The sequence below is a fragment of the Odocoileus virginianus genome, chromosome 30 (genome assembly GCF_023699985.2).
Source record: "Odocoileus virginianus isolate 20LAN1187 ecotype Illinois chromosome 30, Ovbor_1.2, whole genome shotgun sequence".
Taxonomy (NCBI): Eukaryota; Metazoa; Chordata; class Mammalia; order Artiodactyla; family Cervidae; genus Odocoileus; species Odocoileus virginianus.
The window spans coordinates 4,791,008-4,814,145 of NC_069703.1; the positions used below are offsets into that span (position 1 = coordinate 4,791,008).

Below are 23,138 nucleotides of genomic sequence, written 5' to 3' on the forward strand. Positions count from 1 at the left end.
GTCTGTGTTCCTAGCAAGATCCAGCTCCTTCAAACTGCTCTCTAGATCTAATCTATCCCCTCTCGCCCAGCTCCCTTACATTTCTCCCTTTTTCCTATCTTAAAAAGGTAGGGTGGGAGAGGATCTTTTTAAATTCCAGTTTCAGTTTTAGCTACTGCCCTATTTATTATGCTCCTTTCCAGTTATAGCAATTACCCATTCTTGTTTTTTAATTCTCTTCCTTCATGAGTCTGGCTCATTAGGTTTCCTCCCGACTGCTCTCCCAGGTTACTTTGTCAGATCTGCCATTCACCACAACATTGCTAAATCCACTGGTCACTGACCCTGTTTGTCTTGTCTGCATTTCACTTTTCCTAACAGCAGCATTTGGCTTGATCATTCTCTTCTCTTTGGAAGATTTCCTTGGCCGTTGGCTTCTGTACCACCACCATTTCCTGAATTCCCACGTTTCTGGCCTTTCTTAGTCTTTTGCTGGATTTTCTTCTCTTCCCTTACCTCTGAATGTTGATGAAAGTCCTCTCAGTAATCTTGCCTGGTCTCATGGCTTTAAGTGTTTATTGGCCGACAATTCCTAACTGTGCAGCCCTCCCCAGCATCCCTGCCTGGAAAGCCCTGTGGCCCGAGGAGCCTGCTGGCCCGTCAGGCCGCAGAGCCAGGCGCGCCTGAGCGGCCGGGCGCGCACGGTGAGGGTGCGTCACATCACCTGTGTGCTTCCCTGGCGGCTCAGACAGGCAAGAATCACCTGCAGCGCAGGAGACCCAGCTTCGATCCCTGGGTGGGGAAGATCCCCTGGGGAAGGGAATGCTACCCACTCCAGTATTCTGGCCTGGAGAGTGCCGTGGACAGAGAAGTCTGGTGGGCTACAGTTCATGGGATCACAAAGAGTTGGACATGACTGAGTGACTGACACTTTTCACTTTCTTCACATCTTTAGCCCAGGCCATTTCCTTAATTCCAGATTAGCGTTATCTACCAGCTTACCTGAATATCTAAAAGGTGTTATAAACTTAATAATATTCAGAAACCAGCTCTTGATATTTGCCAATCCTACTCCTTACACCAGCATTTCCTTTAGAATCTTCCATCTGTTTTTTTTTAATCCTCCATCTATTAACCATAACGTTATTCTTCTTTATTCTTTCTCAGATCAAAACCTTGAGTGTCACTCTTTGACTCTCTTCTTTCTGCCCCTCCCACATCTACTGGGGCTCCATCTCCTCATCACCTACACTCCACCCTCATTCCAGGCACCGTCATCTCTCTTTAACTGTTCTCCCTGCTTTTTTGCCCTTGTCCCAGCCTCCACACTCTATATCTATCACCACATCTTGGGTGATTTTTTTTTTCAAGTGATCCTTGTAAGATTAGATCATATCACTTGTGAGCTTTGAACCCTTCAGTGGTTGTCTGTCTCATTAAAGCAGAAGCACAGAGTTCTTGTTTTGCTCTTCAAGGTTTTTTATCCTCCTGTTTCTTCTCCCTTTCCATCCCTGATTTTCCTGGCCTTACCTCACTTCTGCTCCCCCAGGAGGCACACTGCCTCAGTGTCCTGGCTCTCGCTGATCACTCGTGTGGAATATTTTCCTAAGACATTCTCCCGGCCAGCTCCCTTACTTCTTGAGGCACCCTGTCTAAAACTTCAGTCTCCACACCAACATTTCACATCTTGTATTCCTACTTTACTTTTTTTCATTTGCACTTGTACTTAATTTACTAATAACATACTAAACATTTTATTTATTTATTGAGTTCACTTTGTGCCCCATTAGGCAATCAGTTCTTGGAAGGCAGGCATTTTTATAATATTTCAATTACTGCTGGAGAAGTAGTTCATAATTAATTGAATGAAGAGTGAATGAGCTAATTCTTATACTAGAGGGCTAAACTTGTAAAAAGAACAAGAGTGTCATTATAGTAAGGAATTAATAGTCTAATGAAGAAGAAAAGTAGCCATCAATTACAATCCTTTGGATACATGTTATGATAGAGTGATGTACCATGTTTGTGGAATTAGAGGCTAGCTAAAAAATTGGGAAATAAAATTAGGCAAGTTTTTCTGGAATAGGAAATTTGAGCTAAGTATTAAAGAAGATAGAAGAGTTTATCAGAATCAAGAGGAAAGGGCATATAAGAAATAACATCATTCCTTTTTTTACCAGTCAGTCTACTCCTGGGAGTATCTCCCGAGGAAACAAAATGATTGTTGCTAATAAAGCAACAAATAAAAATGAAATCATATGAAAATGCTTTTTGCAGAGTAGTTATAATATCTCAATTGAAAACACCTAAGTGTTCTAAAAGACAGGGACAAACTATCCACATATATTTTAGGACTCATTTAGGAAATACATTAGGTAACATATCTACAGTGTCATTAATTAGGTAGATGGTGATCAGATCATGAGTCACACAATTTGCGGTGCTAAAAAGATTAATCTATCTTATGAATTTTGGGAGACCATTAAAAGGTTTAAGCAACAATGACAGACATTATCTCATTTTTGTTTTATAAAGACTACTTTAGCTAAAAGGAGGAAGTTTATATTGACTTATATAGTCATTAAGTAAGATAGCATCAGTACCAGAAGTTTTAGTTTCAGATAGATACCAAGTTGGAAGTTTCTGGTTTTTTGGAAGCTTTGGATAGCACCTGTTTATCAACAAGCACTGTTGCATGTTAACACCTGTGGTCATACAGGTAGGTACTGGCTGGCTCTTAACTGTGGTTATGACAGACAGTATTGGTGTCAGCACTCAGGACAGAATTGAGTGCCAGGAAGGCACTGTGGTGCCTCTTCTTGTTGGTATGTGCACATGTCTAGAGGGAATATTTCTGTGAGATGTACATTGTTTATGCTTAAATACTAAGGAAAGTTAAAAGTTTTTGTAATCATAAAATCTTGGGAAAAAAATTTTTGTAACAATAAAAGTAGTCTTCTTTCTAAAATCATAGGTTGGAACCTGCCAGTTTTAGTCTTAATCCAGGGGTTAGCAAACTTTCTGTAAAAGAAACAATAATAAATATTTAAACTTTGTGGACCATATAGTCTCTGTCACAGTTATTCACCTTTGGCATTTATAATGGTCTCTACTAAATTCTGTTGGGTAAGAACAGTAACCTCCATTAGCATACACTACTGCACAGACTTCTATGAACAGAATAGACGGCCAGCATGACGTAGTTCTTAAATAGCACTCTCAGGAGATTATTAAATATACTGTAGCACTGTCAGAGCATGGTAATTGGGTTAATTGTACTCATTATTTAATAATGAATAATGATATTTCTTCCTTGTAGACATTATATACTTAACACTGCATTTCTCCTCCCTAAACACCAAAGTACCAAGATACTGTTTGGAGTAAAAGTTTAGTGTCAAATAGAGTAGCGTATCAGTGTCCTGTAGATATTCACTGCAAAGTTGAAAAACAAACAACAAACAGAAAAATGAATATGAAAATTGGAAATAGTTCTTTTTTAATTTTGGTTATGTTTGGGTGGGAAGAATGTATGCTTATAATAATGCACATACATTCATTCTTCAGCAAATCCTTTTTACTTAGACACATTAAAGATTTTAGTTTTTTACTTTTCTATGGATTATTTTTAAATGCGGTATATGCTTGTGCTTTAGAAGCTGAACTATACTTTTTAGTGCACTGTGCCTTTAAAGAAAGATATTGGAGACTTTCAAATTTTAAAAATGTTATCACTGTTAAGAGAATAGAATACATTGTGAAGATGTCATGCATGACTTGGTAGTAGGTCTGCTGCACAGCCTTGAAACACTATTTCTGTCTATTATTGGAAAAAAAATAATGGCTTTTAAGAGCATAGAGGTATCAATTTTGCAATTGTCTTGTTACTGTGTATCCTTGATGAAATGTACAGTTGGGAATGAGAATTTAGATGGAAAAGGGTGAATAAATGATAATTTTGAATGAAATATCTCCCAAAGGAATCTTACTTTCTCAGTGAGCTTAAGATATATCAGTAAGTATGGGAATTGTGGTATTCTTTTCTGAGTTTCACTGGCAAAACTGCTAAAGTTTTATACTTTAGCAGAAATGTTGGTAGACAGCAAAACTTTAAAAAAGTAACTAATACATAAATGATGTGTTCTGTTGGGAGGTGAGGAGGGCACAGATTTAGTGTTTATTTAGTACACAGCTAGAGCATAAAACTTCTAAGTGTTTGACTAAAATACGGTTAGCACCATGTTCAAAATTATCAGTAGTTGTGCTTTAGTCACTAACTTTCTTACGTAGGAAAATGTTTTAAAATATGAGATTATACAAGATTGTTTTAAGACATTTACACAATATGTTTCAGCTTCCAGAAATGCTGCACGGCGACGGCGACAACGAGGAGCACGGCTTCTGCCCCGTGGGACAGTTCATCCTGCAGAACTTGGGGCTGCTGTTCGGATTCGCCATCATGCTGGTAATCGCCCTCTACGAAGACAAAATTGTGTTCGACCTCCAGTTTTGACCACTCCCAGCAGTCACTGCTGATGCTGAGAATGTCACCATGCAGCTTTGCATCTGTTCCTTGTACCGTAAGCACGTCGCTCAAAGAAAAGCCAGTGGCTTGCACTACTTACAAGTTCATAGATTTGAGCCTAACCACAGAGACCAGTGCTCAGTGCTGTTTTCCCTGCATGAAGGGGTCTTTTACAAATATAAAACTTGTGATAAAGAAAGGAGGAAATGGGACTCCATGAACCAGTGTTGATATAGGTTTGATTAAGACTTTTTATAAAGAAATAATCATATAAAAAACACTAAAGTAGTCTCTATTAGTAGAAACTTCTGTGGCTATGCAGAAATAGAAATTGAACCAAAAAGAAAAAAATCACTTAAACTTTTAAAAATATTTCAAATGGACTTCGGGCAGACTTTTCTTTGTGCTAAAAGTGAATTGCAGTGTCCCTTAATTCAGCTGCATATGGAAATAGGGATCAACATGATACAGCTTTGAAGCTGCATGAATGGGACTGTAGCGCTAGAGGAAGCTCAGGCTGCATTAGAGTATGGATTTAGCATCGGGACAAAGGCCCTTATTCTTTGAGTCTAGAGTTACTATTTTTGTATATATTTGCATAGGGTTTAAACTTGCAGCCTAAACTACTGAAATTTGTGACTGTACATTTGTGTGAGCTTCAGTTTAATGAAAGATTCATAATGGTTCTTTGTATTAATATTATACTTGGTGTTTGGGCTTTTTTTTTTTTTTAACTTTTATTTTTGTTTCAGGTTTTTTGGTGAGGGTAAGGGGTTTGGAGCATGTGGTAAAAAAAAAATATTTTTTTTTTCCTTAAAATTGTAACCCTTTAGAAAATATCAGCAAAATGAAGAACCCAAACATGGTCTAAATATTCAGACACTCTACTTGAACAGAAATAATGAGTTACTTGGGAAGTTTACGTTTTAACTGTACACAGTGCTCTGCCAGTTTGGCCCTGGAACCTAGAGCACGCGCTGCGGCTGGCAGTGAGGCTGTGAGGCAGCGGTTCACCGCGGCCACAGTCTGCACGCGGACTGTAGGAACGGTTCTGAGGGTGCTCGCCACTGATGCCCTGGCTGTCGTGGTACCCGGTGACTTGGAAGACGCAGTTACGTAACTCGGCTGAAATCACTTATTTTGTGCCAACATGTGCTTTTCGTGCCTGGTAGGGATTAGTCTCTTTTTTAGGTGCCCTGTTCTCCTGCCATAAATGGTGAATGATTTGTGAGAAGTGCAAGCCACATTTACCCTGAATTTTGGCCTAATAAGTTGTAGTACTAACCATGCATGTCGCTTTCTGTTTACATCTTGTGCCACATGCTCTGCACTTATGCCAGGTAAACTGTATGTGAACTGCCTGCAGGCAGCTTTATTTTGATCTGCTTGGCTACCTGTGTAGCGGCTTTAAAAATCTTATTGTTCAGAAACTTAAGAGCCAAACTCGTTCCATTCCATTTAAAATGTTTTCAGTTAGTCCTCCTCCTTTCCCCAGTTCCTTTTCTCTTACTCCATAAACTTTAAAACAGAACCGAGAGCAGCACATGCATCCAGGTATTAAGAGTATTGCCAGTGTTTCTCCTGTGTGGTGTAAGCAAGGGGCTCATTAGGTGTTAGTTCCTTCATTTATGCTTGAATTTGAAAAATTATTTCTTGCTTTCTTCATGGCTTCCTGTAACAAGTAGGAGTTTTATACATAGATTACTTTCAGCATTGGGCACTGAATTGGGACAGTCCTCATCTCATTGCTTGACCCTTCAAGCAACCTGGCTAAAAGGTGCTGGTATTTTATTTAGTACTGCCAACTTCAAGTGACTCAGATATCTTGCTTTCTGAACCAAGGTATATTTATAATTCATTTTGGGGTCTTTATGTCCAAGGAGGATTCTGCATTCCAGCATTAAATCTTCTTACTTTTAAAACTTTTATGAAAAGCAACAGCTGGAATATACTCCCAGTCTTAAAAATAAATGCCTGATTTAAAGCAAATAGGTTATGCTGAAGTATATAGTTTTATATTCTCTCAAAAATGGTAGTTATCTTTATTTGCTAGATTTTTTTTTAACTTTTAAGAGGGCTGTAACAGTTGCTGCTAGTATTTTTCTTGGGGTTCCACCAGTATTTAGTTTTTACATCATCCTAATGTATAATTTCAAGTCTTACTAGACAATCTGAATTCCACTACATTTCTGTTTGGCTCCAACATTCCATTTAGCTTGACAAGTCTAATTTAACATGTGTTTGTTGGAGGTCATTAATGTTACTTGGACAATGCTGTCACTGTGTGACATTCATATGAATTTTGGTGTATATCACATTGCATTCAATCAGCTGTGATTATGCTTAGAAATACTATAGTAACTAGATGCAGTGTGAATTTTTTCCATTAACAGTAAGTCAGTGGCTTAAATGTGATTATGGTCCTGCAAGGTGATACTTGCTAAAATATCTAAACTTTTTTTTGTTGTTGTAACTGAATCATTTTTTAAAAATTTATAAAGCTGGAAATGATCAAATGCTGTTTTTTCATTGTCAACAGTGGTGTGTCATTTTATGTATGTTCCTAATGCTTATGGAACACTCCCAAAATAAAGTTATTCAAAAAGAGCAAACATACCAGTGTGTCTTATTTAATCTTTGTTAGAATAGTTCCTAACTTTGACATATGAGTCATTTTAAATACTAAGTATAACTTTAGTCAAATTGATTTAAACCAAATAGCTTCTTTAAAAAGTAAAATATATTTTCTACTGATTCATCTAACAAAGAATACGAAAACAGGGAAATGACACCTTCTAATTATGAATTAAGTTGACACAACAGTGCTACCCCCCGTCCAATCCAGTGTTCCTTGGGCTGGTCAGAGGGAAGAATCATGGCAATCACAAAATTCGTAGAATGGCCAGTGGTTGACAGCGTTCCTCTCCGCTCACTTGTCTTATACAATGGGGCGGTGTAACTTGGTCGTTCTGGTATATCTGTTCTCTTACAGGGCTTTAGCCACATCTAGAAGGAAGTAGACAAAATTTAAGTCACGGCTGTTTGTTATATTTACATATATTTGAACCTATTTGGCATAAGGTTAGTTATGTCTGCAAATTTCTGTGGGCTAAATTGAGTTTATTTTTGTCAGCAGTGCTGACATTGCTCAAAACATTTAGAGCTCTCAGAATTATCTTCAGAACCAGTTTAGAAGCTAAATGAGAAAAAATAGTCATCTCCTCTGAAAAAGCATACTACCCATCTATTCTTCATCTCCATACCACACCTACCTGAGGATGACTCGGTGCTTACACTAATACTAATAATAAAATCAGATATACTTTTCAAAGGTGAGAACTGCTACCACTGATACTAAAAATTATGTTGCTTTATTAAAAGCCAATCCCAAAATATTCTGAAAGGATTTTTATCAGTGACTGTTGAAGTAGATCACCTCCCCATGTTAGGTGACTGTTTTGTGCTGTTTAAAGCATAGTTGCCTTTATAACTGCAATACAACCCTTAAGATTATTCTTACATGTAAATCCATGGCTAATTCATTTCAATGTATGACAAAAACTACTGTAATGATGTAAAGTAATTAGCCTCCAACTAATAAAAATAAATGGAAAAAAAAAAAAAAGAAGTAATCTTAAAGATAACTGTTTTAAAACAGAGACCTGGAGGGGCAGGCACAACTTAAAACTAAAAAAAAAAAAAAAAAAAGATTATTCTTAAAAGAGTCATTAGTCAGGTTCCTAGAATATTAAGCACAGTTGAACCTCACCAATCTCAATAAAATTTTAGAGCAAGTTAATCTCTGGATATAAGAGGAAAGAACAAACTATGATCAGAAAGGGAAAACAGTGTTTCCTTTTTAGAACTTGAATACCTTTGTCCGGTAGTAATAGCAATTCTTGACATCCCCACTGTTTGGAATTCCTTTTTTGTTTTTGTTTTTGTTTTTCAGGTTTAAGTACAAACTGTATGAAGGCACTAATAAGGGTGCTAGTATCTCTCCCACATAATTGTGGAGATCTATAAAGCTGTTCTTCAGTTACTGTTAAATACAAGGACTTAACACTGAAGTTGGACATGGTTTGTTTCAACTAAGTGGATTTTTTTAATGGGAGTGTTTTTTACTGGTGACTTTTCAGAAGATTACCTACTTAAAATCCTATTCACCAGAAACTTGAGTTTCTATATGAAAGAAAAAAGTTGATCCAGATCGACTCCTGAAATTGCAGACGTTTTGCCCTTGTGACTTTGAGTTTGGGTCTCATATTTGAAACTTTATCTGCCCACAGTATCTTGGTGTATATGGCAGGTTTCTTGCAATCGGCTGTCAGCTGGTCCCTCTCTCTACCTGTTAGAACTGCTCTGCAGGATTACTGCCTGTCTTTGAGTGGCGCCCAGTGTCCCACAAACAGAATTCATGTAAGTTCATGTAAAATTCAGCCTATATTGTATCACTATCCCAGACTGACCCTTCAGATTATGTGAAAATCTCTCTAGCCATCTTCTCATAATGCAGTAACAGCTGGAAACTTAGTATTTATATAGCTTAGTATGCCCATGCTAAAGACTGGTGCCTAGAAAACAATTTTTTTAAATGGATGGTTTTCATATAATTATCTTTTAACCTGCAAGTTTCACATTTTTAGGTCAATGTATATGTAAGAGAAATCATAAACCTATGTGTGGATGTGGATACATGTGTACAGTCAGTCCTCATTATTCCTGGATTCCATATTTGCAAATTTGCCTATCACTGAGATTTAGTCCTAATCCTAGTATCGATATTCTGTGCTTTCATGCTCATTCGCAAGCGTGCCAGAGCAGCAAAAGCTAAGTCACCAGCAGGCATGTTCCCAGCTGAAGCTGAACCTGATGACATTCTGCCGCCTGGTTTCAACTCTCACAACTAGAATATGAACAAGTATCCTTTCGATGCTAAGCTTTTTGCATTTTGTTTTTTGGTTGGTGACTTTTCTGTTTAAAAAGGCCCCTAAGTGTAGGGCTGAGGTGCTGTCTAGCGATATGCCTTATAAATACTGTTTAGGAATGAGTTATAGTCCATGAGTTCAATGTTAATGAATCAACAGTGTGTATTAAATAAGGTATCTTTAAACAGAAGCACAAATGAAAGAAAGTTATATATTGATCAGTTAACAAAAATGAGGCCACCTGATTACAGAAACTTAACCTTATATTTTGCCTAGAAGTTCAGTATTCACTAATATTGGTAGCAAGTTTATAAAACATAACTACTATAAATAATAAATTACATATGTGGTGCATGTACATGTATAAAATAGCCCCCCCACATATATATCATTAGAAAATACTAACCACAGGCACTGTATCATAAAGAATTTTGGGATGTGATTCTGCAAGTTTCTTGATCTTTCTATTCCAAGAAGCTCCGTCCAGAAATAGTCCGTGAATGAAAACACCTAAATATAAAAGAAGCAGGTTAATACAACACTTTGCATATGCATACAGATTGAGATTGAGTTGTGAAGCTGGAATCCCTACAGGTGAATACTGTGCAAGTGATACTAGGTCAGCAAACGAAGATCTGCTCTAAAATAAAGTCAGTGTTCTGAGTTTGTGTTAATATTCTTAATTTAAGAATAGCTATACTTTGCCTAGTAAAACTTGATGTGGGAGACAAAAAGAGGAAAGGAATTTTAATAGTTTACATGAAGTTCTCTGTTTGGGAAAACATTGGTTTATATTTTAATTGACCAATGACTATAATGTCAAGAGTCCACAAAATCTATAGAAGTTCTTAATGTCATGTAGGGACCCAGTGGCTTCCAGGCAGCATGGGAGCAAAACACCCTTCTCCTGATGTCTTATGTTCCGAGAGTTAAATTTCTCCTCCCCTTTTAGAATCTGCTCACTCCAAGGCTGCACCTCAGTCTGTATGAGAATCCAGAAGGCAATGTCACATACGATCAACTGAAGACCATAACTTAAGGAATCCATGAAACCTGGATCACATCCCTGGCTATCCACCTGTGTAAAGCTTCATGAATTGAATATGGGTATCTGCACACAAAAATATTCATTGTAATTTGTTGCACAGATATGAAGGGAGGCAATGAGGAACTTAGAAAGACATAGGTGAACAGTTCCTAATATGCGGTGTGATCTTGAACAATTCATTTAACTCTATATCTGTTTTTTTATCCAGAGAATAATTGGAAGATATTTGTAAGACAATAATGTGTGGTGTGCTGCAGTCTATCAGGTCGCAAAGAGTCGGACACGACTGAGCGACTGAACTGAATGCCTGTTTTTGTCTACCTTGTACAGTTAGAATCAAATCAGCTACACTGATGAAAGCAGTTTGTGAAAATAGGATATGAAAATCCACTTGGGCAGTGCTGTCCAATAGGACTTTCTCCAGTGATGGAAGTATTTTATATCTGTGTTTTCCAATATGATTGGCTATTAAAACATGTAAAACATGGCTAGTGGGACCAAGAGATTTAAATTTAACTTTAGTTATAAATTTAAAAGGCCACATGTGGATAGCCCAGTGATGGATGTTGAGGGGAAGACTTACCCTCTGTTCTCTCTAGGTTTTAACTGACGGAAAGAATAGCTGGAATAAAAGGTCAATTTTATTTGCTGGCAAAGCACTCGTCCAATAACTTCCCAAGAATAACTCTAGTAAAACTGAACTGCAAAACGCATCTTGAGCCTGGAGCCAGGTCAGGGGTGGACCTGCCTGAGGGGGCCAGAGAGATCTGCAAGCACATTCTGCATGCCCACATCTCCAGCCAGATCTAAGTCTGCAGGCCAATCACAATAATAGATGGGAACAGAGAAAGGAGAGGAGACTGCAGTCAGGTCCCAGAGAGCTTTTAATACACTGACCTTGCTGACTGGTAAGCACAGCCCAGTAAATGTCTGGCCTTAACTAATGGGTGATCTATTCCTTACTTGGAAAAGAAAGATTATGTCAGAGGGAGTAAAGAGAAGAATTCATCTTAACCCCTTAAGAACAGCGGCAATGGGGATAAAAGTTCCCTCCAACCTAACAACAATTTTATAAGAAATGTGATGGGGACAAATAAATTGTTGTCTCTCATGGGCCATATGGAAAACACAAAACAAAATGACAGGGGATACTAACGGTCCTGTTTTAACAGCCCTTCCTGGTCTGTGGGGCTTCCCTGATAGCTCTGTTGACAAAGAATCCGCCTGCAATGCAGGAGACCCCAGTTTGATCCCCCAGTTGGGAAGATCCCCTGGCGAAGGGAAAGCCTACCCACTCCAGTATTCTGGCCTGGAGAATTCCATGGACTGTATAGTCCGTGGGGTCACAAAGAGTTGGACACGGCTGAGTGACTTTCACTTGCATGGTTTGTGAGTCACTTTGCTTCTGTGAGTTGTGGTCAGCACAGGGTGGAGGTGACAGCATCCCCAGCCCTTCTTCACTCCTTCCTGCCTCCTGCTTGCTTTGCAGTGCTTTTCCCATTGATACCTGAATAACTGGGTGCTAGATGGTGATTCAGTTAAGACAAATCTTAGGCAAATACATGTAGACTGTATGATACTAAATCTAGATAGATTTACAATGGCATTGTGGCCACTTTAAAGTCACTTTGAGTGAGTCGCTTTTCTCATGGCCCCAAAATACACAAGACCCCACAAAAGACCCCAAATAGCCAGAGCAATGCTCCCTGACTTCAGACTGTATTACAAAGCTACAGTCAGCCAAACAGTATGATACTAGCAAAAAAACAGAAATATAGATCAGTGGAACAGGATAGAATGCCCAGAAATAAACCCATGTACCTACGGTCAATTAATCTACAAGAAAAGAGGCAAGACTATACAGTGGAAAAAAGATAGTCTCTGGAATAAATAGTGTTGAGAAAACTGGACTGCTACATGTTAAAAAAAAAAATGAATTAGAACACTACCATACACAAAAGTAAACTCAAAATGGATTACAGATGTAAATGTAATAATGAATACTAAAATACTCTTAGAAGAAAACATAGGTAGAATGTAGAAAACATAGGTACATAAATTGCAGCAATATCTTTTTTTGATTCATCTCTCAGAGTAATGAAAACTAAAAATAGAGCTACCATATGATCCACAATCCCACTCCTGGGCATATATCTGGAGAAGAACATGGTCTAAAAGGATACATACACCCCAGTGTCCACTTCAATACTGTTTACAATAGCCAAGACATGGAAGCAGTCTAAAAGTTCATCGATACATCAATGAATGAAGAAGACATGGTACATATACACAATGGAATATTACTCATCCACTAAAAGTGAAATAATGCCATTTACAACAACAGAATGGACCTGGAGTTGTCATACTAAGTGAAGTCAGACAAATACCGTATGATATCACTTATATGTGGAATCTAAAAATATGACACTAATGACCCTATCTATGAAACAGAAACAGACTTCTAGAGAACAGACTTGTGATTGCCAAGGCGGGAGGAGCTGGGGAAGGGGTAGAATGGGAGTCTGGGGTTAGCAGATGTAAGCCATTATATATGGAAAGTATAAACAACAAAATCCTACTGCAGAGCACAGAAAACTATGTTCAGTATCCTGTGATAAATCATAATGGAAAAGAATATAAAAGGATGTGTGTGTGTGTGTGTGTGTGTGTGTGTAAAACATGTATGTATTATATATACATATAACATGTATAACTGAATCACTCTGCTCTACAGCAGAAATGAACAGAACATGGGAAATCAACTGTACATCAATTAAAACAACAAGCCATAAAAAGATTGTGGCTGATTATCCCATGTATTGTTGATTTGATGATTACTTTCTAGCCAACATATTTTTTTAGAAATAACTTCAGAATTACAAAGTTGTGTAAAACTACAACAATGCAAGGGACATATACTCTTTATTCAGATTCATGTCATCCCCATTTTTTTCTTATCCTTGCTCTCTTGCTCATTCTGCCTTCTTAACAGCTGAGAAAATTGAGCAAGAAGGTGATGTTTTTGTTCAGTGTGAAGATATAAGCCAACTCATTCCACTGCTGCCACTCACCATCCTCTGGAGCGTGCTTGTATTCTTTGTCTTCCATCACTTCATAGTCAAACCCAAGAAGATCAATGGGGATGGTGTGTTTCCTGGCATAGTTTTGCTGGGCACCAGTCAGGAAGGCTTGTGTGAAGAAGAAGCCAGAAAGCCAGAAGACTGGAGGAGGGCCGACCTCGTACCATTGCTGTGGTGTCAAAGCACAAGTGTCCAGACACTAGAGCCTTTCAACTCTGAATGCAACATGGCTTAATAAACTTTGCCCCAAATACTCCCCCTATGATTCTCTAGTAAACTAATAAGCTAACACTTGGAGGAATAAAAAGCCATACTCTCCAAGTTTGGAAAATAGCCAGCATATTCAGCATGTGTTCTGGCATCAATTTCGTACCCATTGTACCAGCGTGTGCAGTGATATGAATGCAGATACAAATGCCTGTTTTATTCACGCCCAGTGACTGTTTCGGGCTTCCCAGGCGGTGCTAGTGGTAAAGAATCCACCCGCCGATGCAGGAGATGTAAGAGACATGAGTTCAGTTCTGGGTCCAGAAGATCCCCTGGAGGAAATGGCAGCCCACTCCAGTACTCTTGCCTGGAAAATCCCATGGACAGAGGAGCCCTGTCCATGGGATTGCAAAGAGTCAGACACGACTGAGCGACTTCACTAGTACTACAGAAGGCCTGTATTATGAAAGGGGAGTTTAGTCAGTCCATCCCTGGAGAAATTTCGTCACAGGTAATTTTTGATGCATTATATATAGTACCTGGGAAATTAATACTTCTAACAGAACTGTTAATAAGAACATTGTTAAGAACCATTATTGCCAGGTAATTAGGAGGCAGACTTCTGCCCACTCTACATTTCCAAGACAATTAGCCCATTACTGACTTGGGCTGAAACAGCAATCTAGTGATTTCATGACCTGGAAGAGTGCTGCACAAGGAAGAAATAATTCTCCTTACTAGTAGCGTGTGTGGCCTTGTGGGATAATCTGTTGTAGGGATCTCTTAAAGCTAAATATTCAATAGAAATATCAACACAGCGAGTCCCTTTTTCTCTTCAAATGTCATTGATTTGAATTTCTAACTTCACTGAACATGAACACCTCTCCTAAAGAAGCTTCCAGAGATTCTACTTCCAATATTAGTATTTTGACAATTTAGTGCAACAGTTACATAACTATATGCAATATTGAGTAGTGGTCATTTATGCTTGGGATGCACAGAAGAACTAGACAATAATGCTCATTATGGGTTTCCCTGGTGGTTCAGATGGTAAAGAATCTACCTTCCATGCAGGAGACCCAGGTTTGATCCTTGGGTCAGGAAGATCCCCTGGAAACAGGAATGGCTACCCACTCTAGCATTCTTGCCTGGAGAATCCCATGGACAGAGGACCCTGGCAGACTACCATACCTGGGGTCGCAAATCCTAGTGAAGAAAATGAAATCCAAAGAAAACTAATATGTGAGCATTTGGATGAACTCACCTGCAGAAACTTTAGTCTTGCAAGGAAGTCATTCACATAGCTCCCAAGGGGTTTAAGGCTTGGGTATGATTTCCCCATCCACATTCCTGGGATCTTGACATTCAGAATGCTGCTAACCACTTCCTCAAGTTCTGTAGACATCACTACAAGTCCCTGAAACACATTTAACCATTGTTTGACATGACAGTATTCTAACATTTGAGTAATTTTATAATTAAACTTGTTTACAGTTATGATTAGTTAAGTATAGCAAAAAAAAAGGAGGGGGGGAGAAAGAAAAGGTATTTTCTTTGGCTCACAAGTAAGACGTGGAATCTTTGAGTTACTTCTTGGAAAAATATTAACGATTTTAATCTAATCAAATTTTAATGCAAAGTTTCTTTTATTGAAATATAAAGAATACTGACATAAAGTATCAATTTTAGATGTACAACATAATGATTCAATATCTGTGTATATTGTGAAGTGACCACTACAATAAGCCTAGTTAACATGCATCACCATACATGGTTACATTTTTTTGTGTGGTGAGAACTTTTAAGATCTACTCTCTTAACTTTCAAATAAGCAATACAGTGCTATTGACTGCAGTGACTAAGGTCTACAGTGTGCCTTCAGGACTTGTGACTGAGAGTTCAGACCTTCTGCCTACTGTAGCCTGGAAGATCTTAATCAACACTCGGCTTCTCACTGTCTACTAAGTCACAGCCTAACTTTGACTTAAGTTTATTTATCTATTAAATAGACAACTAACATACTTCTGTCCTGACCTTCTTAAAAGGAGAGTGATAAATATAAAATGAGCAAAATGATTCAAAGTGCCTAGAAAGGTTGAATATCCAGGATTGCAACTGTGAAGTCTAATTGATTTTATCCCATTTTGAAATGTAAAACAGATCATTTTACTTCATTGCATAATGAAGACTTCCCTTTACCTTTACACTTCAGAATAAAATTGAGGATCCTAACAGATGGTAAAACTTTGAGGCCCTTGAAAATTCCTATGTGATCTTGCAACTGGGCCAGGTGCCATCATTTCTGTTTTCTCCATAGTGACAATATCATTCCAGCTAACATATGGAGAAAATTTTTGAGTAAATTTAATGGATTAAACACCCACATTTCATTTTCCTCATTCTCCAAACCCTGAAATAATGGTAGAGGAATTTATTTCTTAAAAGCACAAGCGTAGGAACTCTCCTGTTGGCCCAGTGGTTAAGATTCCATGGTTCCACTGCAGGGGGCACAGGTTCGATCTCTGGTGGGAAACTAAGATCCTGTATGCTGTGTAGTATGGCCAAGTACACCTCCCGAAAACAAAAAATACTACACCTCCAAAAAACCCCCATAAGCCTGCAGGTACAGAAAGAAGCAGAACGATACTGGGAGCTAGAAAGCATGGGACTGTTGGCAGCTGACTCAGCTGTGCCAAGAAACTCGATCCTAAACTGGCAGGGGGCAAAGCTGAGAATCAACTAGGATATTCAAAATATTTGGAACTGATGGCCTTAGCCAGGGAGGAGAAGAAGGTGGTGCTCAAATGAAGACTGTTGAGATCTGCCTTAAAAAACAGAGTCCTGGGTCTTTCCCCACAAAATTGCACATCACCTACTTTGAATGAAACCTGAAAAGGAAAATGAAGAACCTCATAGAGGGGAAGAATGCCAGGCTGAGTTGGTGTCAGAATTCCCGTCCCGAAATCGGGATTTAAGTGAATCCACATGTACCAGCTGCTGAACTCCCACAGGCCTCTTTCCCCTTTTATCTCCTAGAACGTGGAAAGCCAGACCTTCACTTTCCAGGGAGGATACAGGGAGAGCCAGGTTAAGGAGAAACACAAGATACCGAATAATTAGCCAAACAGCCCTGCTAGATAGACTCCTCTTTCAACAACAACTCATAACCAACCACTCTCCTCCACCTCCACCGCTACGGCAAGAAACCAACTCATGTGGAAGACTTCCATCGTATAATTGGCTTCTGCCTATGTTCTGGTTTCCCTACAATCCGTTCCGCAGAGATCAGAGCAATCTTTAAAAACACAAAACAGGTCATTTCACTTTATTGCTTAAATTCCTCTGAAGGCCTCCCTTTGCCTTTACACTTTAGAATAGAACTGAAGATCCCAACCTTGGCCGACAAGGCCATCGCGAGCCTGTGCCTTCCTCTCTGTTCTACCATCTCCCTCGTGCTTCCTCCTCTGGAGCCAAGCCAGCCTTCCTATGGTACCTCGAGCACACCAGGCTGCTGTTCTCAGGGCCTTCCTGCCGGCTCAACCCGCTGCCCAAATGTTCCATGGCCTGCCCCACCCATCGGGCCTCTTCAGAACGGCCTGACTCCAAGTGACTGCGCTTCCCACCTCTCACCCTCCACATCCTTATCCCATTTTATTTTTTTTTCCGTAGAATTTACCATTGACTGAAAAGTTTATTTGTTAATTGTTTGTCTCCCTCACTAAGGTAAGCTCACTGAGGGCAGAAGCTTTGTTTTTCTTACCTCTTAACGCTTTCTGCCTTCTTAGCGTGTATCTCATCCAGCAAATGACTGCTTTACGTACCACACTCTATACTCACTTACCCACTTATGAACTGCCAGCCCTAGATTTCCATACACATTTTAAGGGCAGGGATTTTCTTTCTATCCCAGAACCAAGAAAACCACTTTCACAGAATCTGTGCCCAATACATGCTGGCTGAGTAAATGAACGATTTATTTTGATGATTTTTCCTTGCTGGACTTTCCCTTACCTTGATTGCTTTCTGGATGTTAATGCATGAGTCTCTTATGGTCTGCAGCAACTTATTGAACCGTCCCATTTCTTGAACAAGCACTGTGTTCATGCTCTGAGTGTACGTGGTTGGGTATCTCCTCATTGCAGACTCAATGTCAAAGTTGTTTGGAAGTTTACCCAAGATGTCACCAGCAACCTCATTTACCACTTCATCCGATGATTTTGCACCAGCATCTGCTGAACGAGACTGGGAAGAATTCAAACTATGAATCAGAAATGCTCACAAAGGTCTAAGAATTGCTGGATGGGAAAATTCCTAAAGTAAATTTTGTAAGAATGAATACTACTTTGCTATTTTATCTATGATTCTTCTCCACATAAGATTTATTGACGTGATGGTAACAGGCATGGGAATGGAGCTTGAGGAGAAAAATTGCTGTTAGAAGTTTATGTACAATGTTCACAGCAAAAGGAGGTCTGGAGGAAGCATTGTGCTCTCTGGGAATTGAGGGAAGGGCAGATGCTTTGGACAGAGGGAGCAAAAGCACTCACCATGGTGAGGTGGTCAAGTGATGGTGGGCATCAAAACCCACAGGGAGGAAATCTGGTTCTGCTATGAGAAAGCTTGCCACAAATATATTTGCTAATAATAACTCTGTTGCCTACTGGTTGCCAAAAGCAGAGATATAGCTTTCTCCTTGAACCCAAGAGGGCAAAGAAAATAAGCTCTAATCTTCCACGCAGTTGGAAGAGTTATAGAGATAGGGCAGACTTTAGTAATTCACACTGGAAGCAAGGAAGGGGAATTTCATTTCAATTTTTATTTCTTAAGTTTATAGTGGCACCATATAAATGAATCTATATTTTCTGAGAAAACCTTTAAATCCTCAAAATAAATGTGTGGGTGTGTGTGTGCATGGAGACAGAATGAGCACTATTAGAATATAAATGAATACATCTCATATTTTTTCAGCCCCAGGAAATTGTGTTTAGTCTTATTTCAGATTTTATGCTTTCTAGTTTCTATATTGTATATTCCATACATATTGACAGTAACTTCTACTGAAGTTTCTAGTAAGATTTTTAATGGTACCCTAACACCTTCCTATAAAAATGTGCAATAAAAAATTAAATGTTAGTATTAATTACAAGCTAGGAAAAAAGGGGGGAGGGGCTATGCCAATATAGTAATATCCTTTACCATGATCCCAAACTATTAGGTTTACAACCAAATATATAAAACAAATTACAGATAATAAAGAAGGTAATGAATATTTGGTCAAAACTAGTGAAATATCTATTTCTGTTGCATTTGAAGAATGATATGCTGATTTCTATTTGTATTTTGATGTGCATACAATGTACTATAAACTCATTAAAAACATTACTGTTTTCTAACAAGAGCTGCACCTCCATCAAACATCCCCCCCCCCAAATAAATCCTAGGCCTATAACCCTTCAGAAATGTAAGAAAAATATTTTAGTAACACAAAGATTCCTATACCTATTTCTCACACACCAGAATCACACAGTTGGGGAGATACATTTTAAAAGTAATATCCAATTGATATTGAGAATTAAGAGCAAAAGGGTGTTATTTATTTGTAATTATTTAACTTGGGTTCTTTTTTAACTGTCTTTTCTTAAGAGTTTTCATAAACACCATTTGAAATCTTCTAACAGTTGTTTTCCTTTTATTAAACAAATAAAGATAAGTGGGATACATTTTCAAGGAGACATCATGGAATTTAACCTTTCCATTTCTAGTTTAACAATATTTTAGGTCGAAACAATTTTCTTATTCAAAAGCAAGTCTAGCAGTTCAGCATAGGTAAGACAGCTCTACAGAAGTAACATTCTCAATCCCACTAGCTCCTCTCACTTCAAAAGATATTTTATTTCAATAGGCAATGTGAAGGTCCTGTCCTCATGACCTTGCTCTCTAAACCACTATTCTGGTTGCCTCTGAACTGTGGTAAACTCAATGTGGAATCACTGAACGCCTGCCTACCCATTACATTAATTGTATTTGCCAATCTGAGTTGCAGACTATTGAAAGAGGTTGTTTAATCACATACTGAGAAGATATCCAAAGTGTATGTAAACTTGTTTGTTTGATTCTGAGTCATTTTCTGTTGGAATATGACCATTGCTTTATGTATTCTGTAATATGGCACAGTCCATCAAGTTTAAAAAAAGCCGAAGGCTCTATAAATCTCCTGTTGTTAGACTACTGCATACTACACGCACTAAAGTTGCTAAAGATCTACGTATTCTTGTCTATATATGATTTCATGCTCAAGCAATAATTGATCTTAGTGGTATTAACATACAAAATGGACATTAAAACATGGTCTTTGTCCTTTCTGCCTTATTAGCAGATGTCATTTTACAACAGACCAGAACCAGAAGTTCCCTGAACTCTTCCATCAATGACAGCACACTAGGTCATCCTCTCAATCTGGTTCTTTACCATTTGAGCCAGCAGAGAAGTCTGGTTCTTGAACTTACTTGGTATCTCAGATGGTAAAAGTCTGCCTGCAACGCAGGAGACCCAGGTTCCATCCCTGGGTGGGGAAGATCCCCTGGAGAAGGAAATGGCAACCCACTCCAGTATTATTGCTGGAAAATCCCATGGACGGAGGAACCTGGCAGGCTACAGTCCATGGGGTCTCAAAGAGTCAGACATGACTGAGCGACTTCATTTTCTTTCTTTCTTTCAATCTGGTTCTTTAACTTTCTTTCTTTCTTTCATTCCAGTTCTTAGTTCCCCTAGCATCTCTGGTTATCTGCCTTTGAGGTTTATTCCATTTTTAGACTCTAGAAAGAGTATCACACAGCTTAAAACACAGATTCTGGAGCCAAACTAGTGGGAGTCAGAGTCCCAAGTCTGTACTTGGCACAGAGTCCTGGCTTTAAACTGTACTAGCTGACCTTGAGTTAACTACTTAATCGTTCTGTGTCTGTCTTTTAGCTATAAAATGGGAATAATTAGCACCTTACCTCACAGGACTGTCCTAAGCATTACACTGTTACGCATAAACCATTTAGAACAGTGCTCCCATACAAGAAGCACTATAAAATAATTAACTTATTATTATTATTATTGAGATTCCATAAAAATAAAAAAAGATCAGCTTGAAATCAGTTAGGGGAATAATTTGCTTAATGAATAATCATCCTTAACTTACTAAAATTTCATGCAATCGTTAAGGGAACTCACCATTTGGACTAATTTGCTTTTGGAACTAAAACAAACAAGCACATCTTCTAACAGAAAACAATATAGAATATCTCTTAATAGACAAGTAAGATTAAACATCTTTCATTCGAAGAACTAACCTGTGCCATGGCATGCTGAATCCTGGTGCCTTAAGAGGTCATCCTCTGATGTGCCCTTACATTTATGCTCTCACCAGCAGAGCTGAATGTCTCAGAGGCAATAGTTCTCCGAAATCTTTTGATTTATTTCATACTTACTATTATATTTTATATACTATATAATCTGATAAAATACTGATGTGACAAAAAACTACACAAACTAGGTTAAATGTTCTGGAACATTTGATAAAGATAAGTCATTAAACATGTTGCATTAGTAAGAGACTAGAAAATTAAATAGGGAAAATTCTAGATGAATTCTGGCATCAAACTGCTTCCAGGCACCTTTGAAACTCTTCTTCCACTTTAAGAAATTTATAAAGGACATAATATATGTTCTGGGGCATAATTCAAGCCAAGAGAGGCAAAACGGAATTCCTAGCAGCAGAATGGTATCAAAGAATACTCAGAGATACACAAAGAATGCTATTCAAAGAACTGCTGGCAGCAGAATGATACTCAAAGATGCTTTCCAAATCAAAAGCCTGGTGAAAACAAAACTCACACATTCATTCACTCTCTGTTTAAACTTATTTTTAAGGTACGTATTTTCTTTTCTTTTTCCTAAAACTGTTTCTCCACGTGAACAGATGGAACCCTGTGCCTGGGCCTCTCCCGTGGGCTCATGCTGATGGGGACCATCCTTTGTGGCCTCAGAATCCACCAATGCACAGACTACACACCTGTGTGAGAAGAATGTTATCGAACAGCAGCTGAGTCTCTGACTGATCTTTAGTGATATCAGCGTTGGCATTCATCCCAAAGATTTCCGGAGCCGGGGTCAGAGGCAGTGTCTTTGTGTATTCAATGTAGCTACTGTGCTGCAAAGACAAATAACAAGGAGCCAGGAGGCTAGAAATCAATTATCCTGCAGAACTTGCTCACTGAAAAGAGGTGATTTTCAGTGCTCAGGTTATTGAGTGGATGAGCCTGTGAGACTGGACACTGAATGCTTTCATTTTCTTTCATCCAGGGCCAAAGCATTAAAAAAAAGGGAAAAAAAAATATATGGACACATTTAGAAAGAGAAAAAAAATGTCACACTCAGTTGAAATGAATTTTTAAATGGAGAGAGGAATATCCTGGCTACTTCATTTAGAAATTTCTTCCACAGAAATCTTTCTGTGCTGCATTTGCTGATGACTGTTCTTTTTTTTTTTTTTCCATTTATTTTTATTAGTTGGAGGCTAATTACTTTACATCATTGCAGTGGTTTTTGTCATACATTGAAATGAATTAGCCATGGTGATGACTGTTCTTAATTTACCACAGTAGTTTTTTTTCCACTTTACCCTGATTCTTCTGTTTACTCTTATTGTGATAAATCCACTTAATTCAGAAAAGTAAAAATTACCTGAGATTTTATCATCATGAGATAACCACCATTAATATAAATCTTTTATACTCACACACACGTTTTATATTTACATAAACTTCTGTCAAGATTCCATGAGCATTCAAAGTGTTAGTTGCTCAGTCACGTCTGACTCTCTGAGACCCTATGAACTGTAGCCTGCCATGCTCCTCTGTCCATGGATTTCTGTAGGCCAGAATACCGGAGTGGGTAGCCAGTTCCTTCTCCAGGGGATCTTCCCAACCGAGGGATCCATACTTTTCTTTAGAGCACAGGGAACCAATGCTATGTGGTACCCTGGAGGGGAGGGGAGTTTGGGGGAGAATGGATACACGTACATGTGTGGCTGAGTCTCTTTACTGTCCGCCTGAAACTATCACAACATTGTCAATCAGCCATACTCCAATATAAAATACAAAGTTTAATAAAAAAGATTTTAAAAAAAGATTCCATACTTGTCTTGATGCTCATATGTGCTTAGTCGCTCAGTCATGTCCAACTCTTTGCAACCCCATGGACTGTAGCCTGCCAGGCTCCTCTGTCCAAGGGGATTCTCTATGCAAGAATACTGGACTGGGTTGCCATGCCCTCCTCCAGGGGAACTTCCCAACCCAGGGATCGAACTCAGGTTTCCCACATTG

General features: G+C 38.6%; 2 protein-coding genes across 5 annotated transcripts in view; one reads left to right on the plus strand and one right to left on the minus strand.

Moving 5' to 3' along the window:
- Window positions 1-7,116, plus strand: part of SLC39A10 (solute carrier family 39 member 10) — a 139,624-nt gene extending 132,508 nt beyond the window's left edge. For both annotated transcript variants that reach the window (XM_070458475.1, XM_070458474.1), the window contains one exon: window positions 4,334-7,116. In XM_070458475.1, coding sequence (XP_070314576.1) covers window positions 4,334-4,492 — 159 coding nt within the window. In that variant the 3' untranslated portion in view covers window positions 4,493-7,116. The remainder of the gene's footprint in view (window positions 1-4,333) is intronic.
- DNAH7 (dynein axonemal heavy chain 7) overlaps window positions 5,704-23,138 on the minus strand; it is a 258,907-nt gene continuing 241,472 nt past the window's right edge. For 2 of the 3 annotated variants that reach the window (XM_070458472.1, XM_070458471.1), the window contains 6 exons: window positions 21,827-21,964; window positions 17,779-18,009; window positions 15,032-15,184; window positions 13,552-13,729; window positions 9,839-9,942; window positions 5,704-7,510 (listed from right to left, as the gene is read on the minus strand). In XM_070458472.1, the coding sequence (XP_070314573.1) occupies window positions 7,304-7,510; window positions 9,839-9,942; window positions 13,552-13,729; window positions 15,032-15,184; window positions 17,779-18,009; window positions 21,827-21,964 (1,011 nt within the window). In that variant the 3' untranslated portion in view covers window positions 5,704-7,303. The remainder of the gene's footprint in view (window positions 7,511-9,838; window positions 9,943-13,551; window positions 13,730-15,031; window positions 15,185-17,778; window positions 18,010-21,826; window positions 21,965-23,138) is intronic. The other variant, XM_070458473.1, reaches the window with a different exon arrangement.